Genomic DNA, 17,180 nt, shown 5'->3' with positions numbered 1-17,180 from the left:
CATTTCTCCTGAGACTCGGCAGGCTCAATTCAGCTAAGCCCTCCTTTGCCCTCTCACGCCTCTCTCAGAATGTACTTGAACTCACACTACTATGAATGTCCCCATTTTTGACCCCTTTCCCTGAAAGATCAAGGACAGAGACTGAAGAAGTCACCAGGGCAGTCGTTTTGTCAGAGGTGACATGCTTCAGGTTGGACTTGAATTTCTTGCATCTGAGCTAATTGCTGTGTTGATGTATCCACCTATAAAATTACAGAGTGGCTCATCCAGGGCCCCTGCATCTGTCGCAAGTCCCAGAAGCTTTCCCTCCCCGTGGGCTCCGGCAGGCTGCCTGCTGGGCTCTGAGGACCAGATCCTGGACCCATCCTTGGACATCAGCTCCTATGGCAGCCCTCACAGACCTCTCTTTCATGTACCGCTGGTTCAAAAACTGCAATCTGGTTCGAAATCTCTCAGAGAAGTATGTCTTCATCACGGGCTGTGACTCTGGCTTTGGGAACCTGCTGGCCAGGCAGCTCGTAGACCGGGGCATGAGAGTGCTTGCGGCTTGCCTCACTGAGGAGGGAGCCCAGAAACTCCAGCAGGAAACCTCCTACCAGCTGCAGACCATCCTCCTAGACGTCACCAAGACTGAGAGCATCAAGGCGGCAGCCCAGTGGGTGAGGGACCAAGTGGGCGAGCAAGGTGGGGTGAACTGCCTTCTTCAGCATTCTCTCCCCCTCCCCCCTCCCCCTCCCCCTCCCCCATTCCCTGGGACTCTGACACACAAATGGAACTGGAGAGATCAAGTAGGGAACAGGCCAGGGGGGGCTTTGGTGAAGTTGAATCTGGAACCATTGCACGGTTTGGCCAGTTGACATGAGGAGGGAGAATCCTGAGAACATTCTCTCCTTCAGAGGTTCAGGACAGAGGCAGCAGTTGTAAATTCTGAATGCTCAAACCTCTAAAGATGGGGATGCCTTTTGGAGACTTCGGGAGTCCCAACATTGACTCCCATAGAATTGCAGTCACATTTCCTGGAGGGCTGAAGAGAGCAACAGCAACACAGGGGCCAGAGGTGGCACCACGAGAGGGGCAGGCCCGTCTCTCTTTACATCACCATGGATGTTGCTGTCCCGCAGGGGGTTGCTCCCATTGGACAATGAGCCTGTGTTGGGGGCTGTACCAAGAATACATGGGGACTTGCCTGGTGAACTTGGGGCATGCAGGGTGTGGACACAGGATTGCTTAGCTACAGGAACAGAAACTGTGGGGAAATAGTTGCTTCTGAAGAATCGCTAGACCTCTGCCTGGGTCAGATCAGCAACTCTTTTTAACATTTAGCCCTATCCAGTACACAATGCATTTCAATTGTTTTTAAATTTTTTATCATTATTATTGCTGGGGTGTGTATGTGTTTGGTGTGTGTGTGTGGTGTGTATGCGAATGTGTGTGTGTATGTGTGGTGTGTGTGTGTGTGTGTGTGTGTGTGTGTGTGTGTGTGTGTGTGTGTGTGTGTGTACAGTGCACGAAGAGGCCAGAAGAGGGCATTGGTTCTGTGGATCTGGAGTTACAGAAAAAGAAAACGGATTAGGAAAAAATGTGTGTGGAAGTCAGAAGATAACTTTTAGAAGTCAGTTCTCTTCACCATATGAGACCTGGGTATTGAACTCAGGTCACCAGACTTGTGCTGCAGACACCTTTATCTGCTGAGCCATACTACAGGCCCTCTCTTTCTTTACCATCTGTCTTCTCTGCTGGATAAAGCCCCCTGAGAGCGGGTTATGTCTCTTACTCATTCCGTGTCCTCAGTTCCTAGGACGATATCTGGCACCCAGGAAGGTGCTCAGTAAGATGTTTGTTGGAAGAGTAGTTAATGAATAATTCAGCCAGGGCGAGCCTCTTCCACCATGCTGTCCCAGCCTGTTCCCTGCATGCAGCCTCCAGCACTGGCCATCGTGACTCACTGGGTGAGTCAGTCTCCCATCATTGCTGCAACAAATCCATGTAAATGCAGTGGGTCAATCAACACACATTTATTACCCCACGATCCCAGAGGAAAGAAGTCCAAAATGGTTCTCACCAGCCAAGGTCTCAACAGAGCTGCACTCATTCTGGGGGCTCTGGGGTAGAACTCACTTCCAGGATTTTCCACCTTTGACAGTGGCCAACATTCCTTAGCTCAAGGCCCACTCCCTCTTCCAGTAAGCTTGGGCCATGATCTCATCATACTTTTTCATTTCTGGCTCCTGTGTTCTTCCTCCTAGGTGTCCTGTGGTTATATGCACTTACCTGGTGAACTTGGAATAATGTCCCCAGCTTATGATTCATTGATCAACGGCCTCCCTCCCACCTATAGTCTTAATTCTCCCTCTCCCATGCAACCTAACAAATTCTAGGTTCCTGCGATGGTGACATCTTTGGAGGGACTGTTATTCTGCTTGTGCCACTGGGAAACATCTTTCATGGAAGACACGTGAGGGGTTGGGTGAGGTGATGCACACCTGTATCCTGGAGCACAAGGCACTGAGGCAGGAGGACAGACCACATTCTGTAGAGCCCTTAGCCCTGCTCTATTCTTCAATTATTCTTTTTATTAATTATAGTTTAAATTTCCTTTAAATTAGAAACAAGCTTGCTTAACATGTTAGTCCCAGCTCCCTCACCCTCCCCTCCTCCCTGCTCTCCAGTTCCCCCAACCCCCACTCCATCCCCCCTCCACTCCCCAGGGAGGGTGAGGCCCTCCATGGGGAATCTTCAAAGTCTGTCATATCATCCGGGGCAGGGCCTAGGCCCTCACCCACATGTCCAGGCTGAGAGAGCTTCCCTCCATGTGGGATGGGCTCCCAAAGCCCATTTGTGCACCAGAGCTAAATATTGATCTACTATTCAAGGCCACATAGATTGCTGAGGCCTCCTCACTGACCCCCACATTCAGAGGGTATGGATCAGACCCATGCTGACCTCTCAGTCACCAGTCTGGGGTCCATGAGCTCCCCCTTGTTCAGATCAGCTGCCTCTGTGAGTTTCACCAGCCAGGTGTTGACTTCTTTGCTCTCTGTAACTGGGTTCTAGGAGTTCAGTTCAGTGTTTAGCTGTGGGTGTCTGCCTCTGCTTCCATCAGCCACTGGATGAAAGCTCTAGGATGGCATATAAGGTAGTCATCAATCTCATTAACTGGGGGAGGGCTTCTAAGGTAGCCTTTCCACTATTGCTTAGATTGCCAGTTGGTGTCATCCTTGTAGATCTCTGAAAATCTCTCTAGTGCCAGATCGCTTCTCAAACCTATAATGACTCCCTCTATTATGATATCTCTCATCCTGCTCTCCTCTATTCTTCCCCAGAATCAACCTTCCTGTTCCCCCATGTCCTCCTCTCCCCTCCTCTTCTCCCCATCTCTTTCTCCCAGCTTCCTCTCCCCTCCCCTTCCCCCTGGTCCCAATCCCCTCAGGATATCCTATCCCATTCCTCTTAGAGTCCTCCCTGTTCCCCAGACTCTCTGGAGGTGGAATTGTAGGCTGGCAATCCCATGCTCCATGTCTAAAATCCATATATGAGTGAGTACATACCATGTTTGTCTTTTTGTGACTGGGTTACCTCACTCAGGATGGTTTCTTCTAGTGCTGTCCATTTGCCTGTGAATTTCAAGATTCCATTGTTTTTTCCGCTGAGCAGTACTCCATTGTATAAATGTACCACATTTTCTCTATCCACTCTTCAATTGAGGGGCATCTAGGTTGCTTCAAGCTTCTGGCTATTACAAATAATGCTGCTATGAACATAGTTGAACAGATGTCCTTATTGTATGAATGTGCATCTTTTGGGTATATGCCTAAGAGTGGAATGGTTGGATCTTGTGGTAGACTGATATCCATTTTCCTGAGGAATCCCCATACTGATCTCAAAAAAAGGCTGTACAAATTAGCACTTCCACCAGCAGTGGAGGAGTGTTCCCCTTTCTCCACATCCTCTCCAGCATAAACTGTCATAAGTGTTTTTGATTTTAGCCATTATGACAGGAGTGAGATGGTATCTCAAAGTTGTTTTGACTTACATTTCCCTGATGGCTAAGGATGTTGAGCACTTTCTTAAGTGTCTATTTTAGATTCCTCTATTGAGAATTTTCTATTTAGTTCTGTACCCCACTTTTTAATTGGATTATTTGGTGTTTCAGAGACTTGCTTCTTGAGTTCTTTGTAAATTTTGGAAATCAGCCCTCTGTCAAATGTGGGGTCAGTGAATATCTTTTCCCATTCTGTGGACTGCCTTTTTGTCTTGTTGTCTGTGTCCTTTGCCTTACAGAAGCTTCTCAGTTTCAGGAGGTCCCATTTATTAATTGTCGATCTCTGTCTGTGCTACTGGTGTTACCTTCAGGAAGCTGTCTCCTGTACCAATTCATTCAAGGGTACTTCCCACTTTCTCTTCTAAGAGAATTTATGTTGAGGACTTTGATCTATTTCGACTTAAGTTTTGTGCGTGCTGATAGATATGGATCTATGTGCAATCTTCTACATGCCAGCATCCAGTTATGCCAGCACCATTTGTTGAAGATGTTTTCTATTTTCCATTGTGTAATTTCAGCTTCTTTGTCAAAAATCAGGTGTTCACTGGTGTGTGTTAATATCAGGGTTTTCAATTCAACTCCATAGGTCTACCTGTTTGTTTTTGTGCCAATACCAAGCTGTTTTCAGGATGATAGTTCCATAATAGAGCTTGAAGTCAGGGATGGTGATGCCTCCTGAATTTCCTTTATTCAACAGGGTTGTTTTGGCTATCCTTGGTCTTTCGTTTTTCCATATAAAGTTGAGAATTGTCCTTTCAAGGTCTGTGAAGAATTGTGCTGGGATTTTGATAAGGATTGCATTGAATCTGTAGATTGCTTTTGGTAAGATTGCCATTTTTACTATGTTGATCATGCCTATCCAAGAGCATGGGAAATCTTTCCATTTTCTGGTATCTTCTTTAAATTTATTTCTTTAATGACTCAAAGTTCTTGTCATACAGGTCTTCCACCTGCTTTTTCAGAGTTGCCCAAGATATTTTATGTTGTTTGTAACTATTGTAAAGGGTGATGTTTCTCTGATTTCTTTCTCAGCACATTTATTGTCTATATATAGTATAGTATATATTGTATCCTGCCACTTTGCTGAAGGTGTTTATCAGGTGTATGAGTTCCTGGGTAGAATTCTTCAGGTCACTTACATAGACTATGATGTCAACTGCAGTTAGTGAAGGTTTTATTTCTTCCTTTCCAATTTGTATCCCCTTGATCTCCTTTTGTTGTCTCATTGCTCTAGCAAGAACTTCAAGTACAATATTTAAGAGATATGGAGAGAGTGGACAACCTTGTCTTGTTCCTGATTTTAGAGGAATTGCCTTGAGTTTCTCTCCATCTAGTTTGATGTTGGCTATAGGTTTACTGTATATTGCCTTTATTATGTTTAGGTATGTTCCTGTTATCCCTGATCTCTCCAAGACCTTTATCATGAAGGGGTGTTGGATTTTTGTCAAAAGCTTTTTCAGCATCTAGTGGGATTATCATGTGGTTTTTCTTTTGCAGTTTGTTTATATGGTGGATTACATTGATGGATTTTCGTTTGTTGAACCATCCCTGTATCCCTGAGATGAAGCCTACTTGATCATGGTGGATGATTTTTCTGATGTGTTCTTGGATTCAATTTGCCAGTATTTTATTGAGTATTTTTGCATCAGTGTTCATGAGGGAGATTGGTCTGTAGTTCCCTACCTTAGTTGTGTCTTTGTGTGGTTTGAGTAACAAGGTGATTGTAGGCTTGTAAAAAGAGTTTGACAGTGATCCTTCTGCTTCTATTCTGTGGAACAATTTGAAGAATATTGGTATTACCTCTTCCTTGAATTTCTGGTAGAATTCTGCACTAAAACCATCTGGCCCTAGGCTTTTTTTTTTAGTTGGGAGACTTTTGATGGCTGTTTCTATTTCTTTAGGGGTTATAGGCCTATTTAAATTGTTTATCCATTCTTGATTTAATTTTAGCAAGTGTTATCTATCCAGAAAATCATACATTTCCTTTAAATTTTCCAATTTTGTGGAGTACAAGTTTTCAAAGTATGACCTGGTGATTCTCTGGATTTCCTCATTGTCTGTTGCTATGTCCCCCTTTTCATTTCTGATTTTGTTAGTTAGCATGCTCTCTCTCTGTCTTTTGGTTAGGTTGGATAAAGGTTTGTCTATCTTGTTGATTTTCCCAAAGAACCAACTCTTTGTTTCATTGATTCTTTTTATTGTTTTCTTTGTTTTTACTTTATTGATTTCAGCTCTCAATTTGATTATTTCCTGGCATTTACTCCTCCTAGGTGAGTTTGCTTCATTTTGTTCTAGAGCTTTCAGATGTTCTGTGAATTCTCTAGTGTGGCTACTCTCCAGTTTCTTCATGTGGGCACTTAGTGCTATGAACTTTCCTCTTAGCACTGCTTTCAGAGTGTCCCATAGGTTTGGGTATGTTGTGCCTTCATTTTTGTTGAATTCTAGGAAGTCTTTGATTTCTTTCTTTATTTCTTCTTTTGCTCAGGAGTGATGCAATTGGACATTGTTCAATTTCCATGAGTTTGTGGGGTCTCTGCAATTTGTGTTGTTGTTGAATTCTAATTTTAAGCCATGGTGGTCTGATAAGGTACAGGGTGTTATTACAATTTTTTGTATCTGTTGAGGTTTGCTTTATTGCCAAGTATGTGGTCAATTTTAGAGAAGGTTCCATGTGGCGCTGAGAGGAAGGTATATTCTTTTGTGTTTGCATGATTCTATAGATGTCTGTTAAACCCAATTGGGTCATAACTTCTGTTAGTTCCTTGTTTCTTTGTTAAGTTTCTGTCTTGTGGCCTGTCCAGTGATGAAAGTGGGGTGATAAAGTCTCCCACTATAAGTTTGTGGGTTTTAATGTGTGATTTGAGTTTTAGTAATGTTTCTTTTATGAATATGGGTGCCTTTGTATTTGGAGCAATGATGTTTAGAATTGAGACTTCATCCTGATGGATTTTTTTCCTGTGATGAATATGAAATGACCTTCTTCATCTCTTTTGATTAATTTTAGTTTGAAGTCTACTTTGTTAGATGTTAGGATAGCTACACCCGCTTGCTTCTTAGGTCCATTTGACTGGAAAATGTTTTCCCAGCTCTTAACTCTGAGGTAATGTCTGTCTTTGAAGGTGAGGTGTGCTTCTTGTATGCAGCAGAAGGATGGGTTTTGTCTTGGTATCCATTCTGTTAGCTTGTGTCTTTTTTATAGGTGAGTTAAGACCATTGATATTGAGGGATATTAATGATCATTAATTGTTGATTCTTGTTTATTTTAGATTAGTTTTGGTGGTGTTATTATGTGTGAGTCCCCCCCCCATTTCTGGCTTTTGATAAAGTGAGATTATCTGTTGCTTATGTTTTTGTGAGTGTAGTTAATTTCCTTGGGTTGGAGTTTTCCTTCCAGAAATTCCTGTAGGACTGGATTTGTGGATATGCATTGTGTAAATCTGGTTTTGCCATGGAATATCTTGTTTTCTCCATCTATAGCGATTGAGACTTTTTCTGGGTATAGTAGTCTGGGCTGGAGTCTGTGGTCTCTTAGTGTTTGTAGAACATCTATCCAGGACCATCTGGCTTTCAGAGTTTCCATGGAGAACTCAGGTGTAATTCTGATAGGTCTGCCCTTATATGTTACTTGGCCTTTTTCCTTTGCTGCTCTTAATATTCTTTCTTTATTCTGTATGTTTGCTGTTTTGATTATTATGTGGTGAGGGAACCTTTTTTGGTCCAGCCTATTTTGTGTTTGGTAAGCTTCTTGTACTTTCATAGGCATACCCTTCTTCAGGTTGGGAAAGTTTTCTTTTATGAATTTGTTGAATATATTTTCTGCACCTTTGAGCTGGACTTCTTTGCCTTCTTCTATACCTATTATTCTTAGATTTGGTTTTTTCACAGTGTCCCATATTTCCTGGATATTTTATGTTAAGGATTTGTTGGATTTAAGATTTTCTTTGGTCGATGAATCTATTTCCTCTAGTTTATTTTCAGCACCTGAGATTCTGTCTTCCATCTCTTGTATTCTGTTAGTTATGCTTGCATCTGTAGTTTCTGGTCATTTACTCAGCTTTTCTATTCCCAGCATTCCCTAAGTTTGTGTTTTCTTTATTGTCTCTGTTTCGGTTTTCAGGTCTTGAACTGTTTGAATTGTTTCCTTCATCTGTTTAATTGTTTTTTTCTTGGCTTTCTTTAAGAGATTTGTTGATTTCTTGCATGTTTTGGTTTGTTTTTTCTTCTATTTCTTTAAGGGATTTTCTCATATCTTCTTTGATGACCTCTATCATTTTCATGAAGTTGTTTTGAAGGTCATTCTTTTCTGTTTCATCTCTGTGGGGATGTTCAGGTCTTGCTGGTGTAGAGTCCCTAGACTCTGGTGGTGTCATATTGGTTTTTCTGTTGTTGACTGTTTTTATAATTCCTTCTTCCCATCCCTTCTTTCAGTGGAAGCTCGTGTGGTCTCTTCCTCTCCTGGTGGGTATGGGCCTAACGTTCTCTTCTAGTGGGTTCTAGCCGGTCCAATACTCCAATGGGTCTCACCATAGGTGCAGGTGGGTCTGAGACACTCTAGGTGAGGGGCAGCCCCAGAAAGATTGAAGCAGGGGGATGCCAGGAGTTTAGGCCCAGAACACAGCCCACACTCACCTCAAGCAGAGGGCAGGGAGTGGAGGGAGACCAAGACTGAGGTGTGGCCAGACTCAGGGTGGTCCTTTCTGGCAGGGTGGGTCCACTCTAGGTGAGGAGCAGGCCCAGGAAGATTGAATCAGGGGGACATGCGAGTTGGGGCCCTGAGAAGGGCCCACACTCACCTCAAGCACAGGGAGGGGGCCAAAGAGGACCAAAGACTGAGGTGTGGCCAGATTCAGGGTGGTTCTTTCTCCTCTAACTATTCTTTATAGGAAACAAACAAGTAATAGTACATCCTCTTTCTCCAGAATACTGTCAGAAGCATGGATGGTCTGTGGCCCTCTCTAGAGCAGAGATCACCCAAGTGTTAGGCTCTTTGCCTCAGGAGCCTTGTTTTCTCCTCTATAAGGCAAGTTCCCTTAGCTGGAAGGACTCTAAGTCCTACCAGCCAGCTGTCCTGGAGTCTCTCTAATCAAGATGGGACTGTACCAGGGAGCAGAATGGAGGGATCAGGGGTTGACGCTCATGGAGTCCCTGGGAACAGAAGAAGCTTGTGTCATTTTTATTGTCACCTCCCCTGGTAGCATTTCACTCAAAAGCTCAATTCATAAAACTAATGAAAGGAATGCTTCTCCCACAGCTCCTGCCCCTAGCAGGCTTGTGGGAACAGCTGTCCTGGTGTTGTTTCATGAGGAGCCCAAGGCCCCAGGAGGGAAGGGACACTTGTCCAAGGCTGGAATCAGAGCTAGACTTAGAACCTGGGTTTCTTCAACCCTGAGGCCCTGCAGAGCTGGAAAACCACAGTTTTCTCCAGTCCCACCTTCCTAATTTGAAGAAACCCCTCATCCCATTTCCCACAAGTGTAGTATTTAAATGTTGTTATTTATCTATAAATACTCTAGGCACACTTTTCTGTCTGGTCTCTGGGCTTCTGGAGGTGTGAGACCCCAACTGGTTCATGTTATGCTTCCTTTGCTTATGCAACCGCCACAAAATAGAAACAGGAGTGAATGAATGAAGTTTGCTAGGTGAATGAATGAATGATTTTGCCATCATGAACTGGTACTCTTTCTACTTGGAAGAGTAGAGAAAAGGATGCCTGACTGGTGAGAGGAGTCAAATCCATTCGTATGAACGTGGTATATCTTACCCATATCCCATGTGCCAACAGTTGCACACATCCTGGGTTATAACTGGTACCGAGCTGGGTTTATTCAGCAGACCACAGGAATCAGGGAAATAAGAAGCATCCCATCGGGAACATTGAGCACTCTGACCTTCAGTCTGCTGCAACTCTTATGGCTGCCCCAAGCCATGAGTGACACCATCCTCGAGTGTGTCTGCCCACTGTCCTTGGGTGTTGTCCCCCTGCTCAGTCATCCTTGGACAACAAGCTGTTGCTTAGTGTCCCTTGGAACTCTCACAGATAAGTTTCTGATTGCTGTGTGGTTCTCTCTACCTTTCTCTCTCACCCTAGGCCTCTGGGCCCTAGTGAACAATGCTGGTGTGGCCCTGCCCAGTGGTCCCAATGAATGGTTGACCAAAGAAGACTTTGTGAAAGTGATCAACGTGAACCTGGTGGGACTGATTGAAGTCACCCTGAACATGCTGCCTATGGTCAAGAAAGCCCGGGGCAGGGTAGTCAACATGTCCAGTTCTGGTGGCCTTGTCGCCGTCATCGGCGGTGGTTACTGTGTCTCCAAGTTTGGTGTTGAAGCCTTCTCTGATAGCATCAGGTGACTGGGTCCTGGTACCAAACCAGGTGGGGGTCTTGGGACTTTACCACAGTAAATAGAGGCCTGAGTGTGTCAGTATGTGGGCAGAGTAGTTCTGGGGAGAAGAATCTAAAACAGAACCAAGAGAAAATGTGAGGAGGAGGAGGGGACCATATGGAATGAAGATAGAAGACATCACCGGGTGGATCTTCCCTTGGGTGGACCCAGAGTGAGGGAAACCCTGGTGGGGAGATGTGAGGGAAGATGGAGAGAGAGAGACAGAGACAGAGACAGAGACAGAGAGACAGAGAGAGACAGACAAAGAGAGAGACAGACAGACAGAGAGAGACAGAGAGACAGAGAGAGAGAGAGAGAGAGAGACAGAGAGAGAGAGAGAGATCATGCATGGCGGCCTGGAGCAGAGGTGCCTCTGGAAGCCCCTCAGAAGATTCTGGTCTTTTTACAGATCCCCTTACTCCTTTGGTCACATGGGTGATGTGTGTAGGGCTGGGTGGAAAGAACCTGGGAGGAGGCAAGACCTTGGCCTAGATTCCCCACTGACTTCCTGTCGGTTTTACCCAGTACAAATTGCTCCGGGCTACTGATCAGTTTGGTAAAGGACCGAGGCCCGTGGAAAGCTTGTCTGCATAAGGCAGTGTTGAGATTCCGTTCTTACAGTGAGACGAACACCTCCAGGTTTCGGGAGGGATTGGGTCCCCCCAAAGGTATCTGATGCCGGCCATTCTGAGCCTAGACCAAATGCAACTCTTAATCTCACAGGAGAGAGCTTCATTTCTTCGGGGTGAAGGTCAGCATTATTGAGCCAGGGAACTACCGGACATCCATTCTGGGCCACGAAGCTCTGCAGTCGCGCATGAAGAAGCTGTGGGATCGGCTGCCTCAGGAAACCCGGGAGAGCTACGGAGAGGAATATTTCCAAGTCTGTGAGTCTCCAGGAGGAAGTAGACTGTCTGAGGACGATCTGGAGGGCTCGGGGGGTCACTGGCTTGGTTTCCCTTTACAGATGATGGGACAGAGCCTCGGAGATCATACATTCAGCCAGTAGCAAAGCAGGAGTTTGAGATTAGTACTCAGATAGCAGGGCCATAGCCGTGGGAAAGGTAGGGACATGTGGAGAGACACTGTTTGCTTTGGTACTTACCCTCCAAGAGTCAGGTGCCAGGTGCAGGTAGGTTCTGTGAAAACACGCTGACAGGAGACCAGCAAAGTGACAAAGAGCTTGTATACGGGAGCCAGACCTCCTGCTTCAAGTCTAGGCTCTGTCTGCCACTTGTGAGCTTGATCACTGGCTTGTTAATTAATTAATTAATTAATTAATTAATTAATTTGGTGACGTCATTGTTTCCCTTCTAAATTTGTTGCTGTTTTTTGTTTGTTTTGTCTTGTTTTTCCTAAGGCAGGGTCTCTGGTAGCTAAGGCTGTCTTAAAACTTCATATGTAGCTGCAGAGGACCTTGACCCTGCTTCTGTTTCCCTATGCTGTAATCACAGGGGTATGCCGCCGTGCCCAGCTTGATCACCTCATGCCTCAGTTTCTCATCTGCACTAGGAGCTTAGAGATAGTGCTGAGGTCTTTGGGAGACACCTAAAATCTGAATTACAATGATATACATCAGTCAAGTCTGTGGCAGGTCGGCAACTGCCCAGGGGTAGGAGCTTGTGCCCAGTGGCGTGTTTTCCTGGACGCTGTTATATGTCAACAGCGATATGAGCCAAGGCTGGAAAACCAAGAAGACTGTCTTCACTTGGAAGGTCTTTCACTAAGACTATCACACATCAGACACTGGACAGAGTAGCACATTTGCTGCTATAATCCGGGCTATCCTGGCCCCACCCCTTGATCACTGGCTTGTTAATTAATTAATTAATTAATTTGGTGATGCCACCTCTGTGCATGACAAGCAATATCCTAGTTCGGTACACAGGTGCAAAGGTCCCTTTAAGAGACAAACTCTGCCTACTTTCTCCTTCTGCCATTTCTCTGAGGAGGCAGCTCTCTGTCTGTCTGTCTCTCTCTGTGTCTCTTCTCTCTTCCCCCAATAAGCTTCCCATGTAAGTCCTGCGTGATGGCATATTTGTCTCACACCTGCCATGGGACAAAGGTCCCTTACTGCCTGTAGTTGAAGACACTGTAGGGAAACAAATATCACACACAACTGTGGTTAAGTGTCATTGAGGATAAGTAAGGCTAGGAAAAAGGACAAGAGTCAGGGTTGGAGCCTGAATTCAGATTCCGGTATAAAAGAGTTGAGAGATTCTTCCTCATCTGGAGGTCCCATTGCAGGATGAGCCCAAGCCTAGTCATTACCTTGCTCAGAGGTTCTGATTGGCTCAGGCTGGGTCATGTGCCCACGGATCCCACAAAAGGTGAAGGTACAGCTTGGGAAGTAAGGGAATAGATGGTAGAGGGAATGAATCATGTAATCCTCTGCATGATTCTTAAGCAAAGAATGGGCCAAATTATTTACAGGCCTACTCTGAGGCTGGAGTGAAATGCAGATTTAGTCAGTTTCTGGAAACTTCACAAGGGCCGTTTCCTAGGTGAAAACCTACTGTAGACAGAGACTACAGAGTTTCCAATGGGTCCTTGAAAGTGCAGAGGCAAACTTCCCTGAAAGCCACTTGTCAGAGAATGGTGTGTGTGTGTGTGTGTGTGTGTGTGTGTGTGTGTGTGTGTGTGTGTGTTCACTATGACTATGCTAAAGAACAGTAAGAGTTGGCCTGATAAATAGCCTAGGCTAATTTACCTACATTCCACACTGTGATTTTCCAAGAGCAGGTGATAAGTGCGTTTAGATAAACTTCTCCCAAGCAGTTAATTTTCAGCTCTACAGAGGAGCTCTGAAAGCAAGTACATTGCACCCAGAGCATCATGGGTAGGCACAGAAAACAAGGCCACTCTGGAGTGGTTACAGAGACCCAGCTCTGCTGTGGCCAAAGGCTCACAGAGGTGACAATTAATACTTTAGTTTTGCTGGGTTAATCGGAGTTCACCAGCAGGGACAAGATGTTAGTTATTTCTCACAGAATGCTCATGGAACTCTGGTATCTAGATGTGGAGCAGATTCTAAGGCATGATTCCATAGCTCTCAAAAATGAAGGCTTGTTCACCTAAGTATAATTCTTGAACCTGGCAAACTTTTGGTGGAGTCTTTACTACCATCCTGGCAAGCAGCATGAATGGGGTGGAGGCAGGCAGGGCGGGAAGCCTCTGGAGGTCCCCACCCTGAGGAATGTGGATCTTGTCCTGAGGCTCTAGGGGACTTCTAAAGAAACTCAAAATAGCTGGGGAAGATAAGGAGACAAGATGGGAGATCTGCTGAAACTCATAATTGAAAGCTGAGGTGACAGGTACTGGTAGTGTGGGGACAGGGACAAGCTCTGAGACAGACTGGAGGGATATTTAGGAGTGACAATACAGTGCCATGTGACATAAACTCTAGTCAGTGTCTCTGGCTAACTCAGCAGGTCCCTGGCTTTGAACCCCAGGAGCAGCTCCAGATTTCTTGGCATTACTTTTAACTACATCTGGGCAGAACCATATGAAAGAGGCACAGAGTCACCAGGTCAGGCATGTGAAGAGGACAATGTTCTAGCGCTGATGGATATCAAGATAGGCTGCAGCCAAATGGGTTAAGGAGGAGCTGAGGAGGAGCAGAGTATTAGCTGCATCTCATCTCCGTCCTGCTGGAAGGCCCTCAGAAATTCCCTCTTTAGCCACCCCTTACTTAGTGAGTTTCTGTCGCACAGAAGAGAACGCAATGTCAAGTGTTAAGGCCAAAGTGGCAGAGCCTGGGCTCCAGTATTTCCTAGAGAACTGTCTCAAGAATGAAAACTCTTTCTCACTAAAAGACAGCCTGCCTTTAAGTGAGCAACTGGCCGTGGAGCACAACCTCTGAAGCCATGAACCAAAATAAATGTTCCCTTTAGCTTTTTTTCCCTCGGGTATTTTGACACAGGAAACAGAAAGATGACAGCCACCTGTGCCACTCTCTAGGATCCATGTCATCCCCCCATTTTACAGATAATAAAAGCGTGTGTTCCAGGTCAGACAGCTGCTGAGTGGTTTGTTGCAGAAGAATTGGGCTAGGTCTTTTTGTTGCTCATCTGTAAAACGGTGATATTTCCAGACACAACCCTAGAGTTTATCAAGAGAAACAAGATATTGCAATGATCCTGTATGAGTGTCTAGTGAGGGACACTGTGCCAGTGTGGAGACTTGCTTTAAGTGCTGAATCCGACTGCTAATAGGCAGGGGATTGGGTGGAATTCAGTGGGGAATGGTTTTTTTGTTTGTTTGTTTGTTTTGGGTTTGTTTTTGTTTTGTTTTGTTTTTAAAGAATAACAAGGGCTTTTGATCTATCTTTCTGTCACCCCCAATGTCTCAAACAGATACTGAAAAATTGGTTAACTTGATGCAGTTGGCCCATCCAAAAATCAGTGATGTCACCAACAGCATGGAGCACGCTATTGTCTCCAGGAGCCCCCGGATCCGCTACAACCCTGGCCTGGATGTCAAGCTTCTGTATATCCCCCTGGCTAAGCTGCCCACCTCTGTGACGGATTTCATCCTGAGTCGATACTTGCCAAGGCCAGCAGACAGTGTTTGAGCAGGGGAGCTGGAGGGGTAGCCTGTGGGGCATAGAGGAGGGGACAAAGGATTGTGGGGTCACAAGAGGCGACATACCGACATCTTGTGGGTATCTGACACCCATTGTTGTCATGTCTCCCCACTTCTACTGAGGCCTCCGGAAATCTGATGTGGCCCACGCTGATTTAGAGAGTTGCCATATAGACCCCAAGACACCTCTCACCTAGGCACATACACGTGGTCCCAGCCCTGGAAAAGTCAAGGAGAAGACAGCTGGCTTCTGTTGAATGACAAGCTGTGACCACCTCTGTAGAATACCATGGGAAAATCTCAGTCCCCTCCCCACGGCTGTCTGCACAAGCACTGACCTACCCATATATGAAATATGTAATATAGCACCAAGAACTGCCAGAGTACCCAGAGATGGTCTTAAATTGTCCCCTTTTCTTTGTGTTCCTCTATCTGTAGGTGATTGGGATCCACATAACACCTCTTTAATCACCATTGATTAATGTTTCAAATATTTATTGAGTACTAACCACCTACCAGGCACTGAGGTTCTGGGGGTATAGGAGGATGTGAAATCAAGATCTTGGATTTTTATTGTCTACCTTGTGTTTTATTTTGTTACAGTAGCTAGCAACAGAGACAGGACAGTGGGAGGAGGGACAGAAATCAGAAAATGAAAATTGGAGTTACAATGTAATAGTTCCCTAACTTGGACTCTATCATAGTCACTCAATTAATCAAAGTACATATGGATGCTGGAGAGGCGGCTCCGGGATCCGGGTTAGATTCCCACATGGTGTCTCATAACAATTCATAATTCCAGTTCCAGGGGATCTGATGTCCTCTACTGGTCTCCACAGGCACACATGGAAGCCAGGCACGGTGTCTCATGCCTGTAATCCCAACACTTGGAACTGAGATAGGAGAATTTTTGTGAGTTCAAGGGAAGACTAGATTACAAAATAAGACACTGTCCTGGGAAGCAAACAAAAAATACATATGGATGTTAATGTTAGACAACATGATTTAATAGACCCAAGACAGACACCAGGACTATGAATTGGTTCCAAGGCCCTAGATGAGTCCCTGTGCACCTGGGAGCCACTGGTAACCCCACAGGAGAATCAGCTAATATGCTCTGAGTGGGAAGCAATTTACCCGAAGGCCCCCAGCTCACTGGTCAGAGCTCAAGAATACAGATTCCTTTTTTATCTATAGAAGAGTAACTGTAATGTCTTCAAATATGTCATGGAACTGAATAATACATATTCTTGAAAACAGTCATGAACTTCTGGGTTATATGAGCCTTTGCTGAAAAGAATTTTTTTTAGATACTTAGTATCAAACCCAGAGCTTGAGCGTTCTAGGCAAACCCTGTATCACTGAGCCATGTCTCCAACCCTCAGACTTTAAGTTAGGACTTTACCAAATAGCTCAGGCTGGCCATGAACTTGCGATAACTTTCAATATTCCCTCAAACTCATGATTCTCCTGCCTCTGCTTCCAAAGTGCTGTGACTACAGACATGGGCCACCAGTCCCAACAATAAGGATTAAATAAAACTGTTAAAATTTTTTGACTGTTTATGCAATAAAACTCAAATATGACTCTTTAAAATCAAAATGTCTTTGTTTCATTAACATCTGGTTTGAGGTTGGAGATACATGTGACTTTAGTTATTTCTTCAAGCTCCTCCCAGATTCTGGGATTTAGCATTCCCCTCCTTGGGAAGAGAGGGGCACACTACACAACCCTCTGCACTCTGTTACTTCTGTTTTTTGTTTTTTTGTTTTTTGTTTTTTTGGGGTTTTTTTTTTTTTTTTTTTTTTTGGTTTTTACGAGACAGGGTTTCTCTGTATTGTTTTGGAGGCTGTCGGTCCAGCCTGGCCTCGAACTCACAGAGATCCACCTGCCTCTGCCTCCCGAGTGCTGGGATTAAAGGCGTGCACCACCACCGCCCGCACTCTGTTACTTCTATTCCTAGCATCAAATTCGATAGAAAGAACTGAGGAGGGAGCCACGGAGAGCCTGCCCCACTTGGCGTAAATGTTAAATAGTGAGAGCAGGGCTCAGCTCCCACGGGCTTGGCTCTGCTCTCAAGGCTCTGACTGCTTCACCTCAGAGGCAGGAACACCAGTGGTGGGAACTCTGCTCCTTCACTCCTAACTCCCAGGGGAAACAGTTTACTTTCC

The 17,180-nt window shown here is 45.1% G+C and overlaps 1 protein-coding gene across 1 annotated transcript; it reads left to right on the top strand.

The window, feature by feature from the left end:
* Positions 1–286: 286 nt before the first annotated feature.
* Sdr9c7 (short chain dehydrogenase/reductase family 9C member 7) lies at positions 287–16,611 on the top strand. The gene is made up of 4 exons (XM_005079736.4): positions 287–684; positions 10,131–10,389; positions 11,149–11,312; positions 14,781–16,611. Exons 1-4 carry the CDS (start codon positions 384–386, stop codon positions 14,996–14,998), a joined length of 942 nt encoding a protein of 313 aa, XP_005079793.3. The 5' UTR covers positions 287–383; the 3' UTR covers positions 14,999–16,611.
* The last annotated feature ends 569 nt before the right edge of the window (positions 16,612–17,180 follow it).

Source organism: Mesocricetus auratus, unplaced genomic scaffold (assembly GCF_017639785.1).
Source record: "Mesocricetus auratus isolate SY011 unplaced genomic scaffold, BCM_Maur_2.0 Super-Scaffold_100011, whole genome shotgun sequence".
Taxonomy (NCBI): domain Eukaryota; kingdom Metazoa; phylum Chordata; class Mammalia; order Rodentia; family Cricetidae; genus Mesocricetus; species Mesocricetus auratus.
The sequence above is the reverse complement of the archived record's forward strand: the minus strand, read 5'-3'. Positions and strand labels throughout refer to the sequence as shown.

Excerpts from the sequence above, each read along its gene's own strand:
- Sdr9c7 (XM_005079736.4), top strand. The coding sequence starts at position 384 with ATGGCAGCCCTCACAGACCTCTCTTTCATGTACCGCTGGTTCAAAAAC. Across the intron at positions 685-10,130 it reads GGACCAAGTGGGCGAGCAAG|GCCTCTGGGCCCTAGTGAAC; the intron begins GTGGGGTGAACT and ends CTCTCACCCTAG. Across the intron at positions 11,313-14,780 it reads AGAGGAATATTTCCAAGTCT|ATACTGAAAAATTGGTTAAC; the intron begins GTGAGTCTCCAG and ends TGTCTCAAACAG.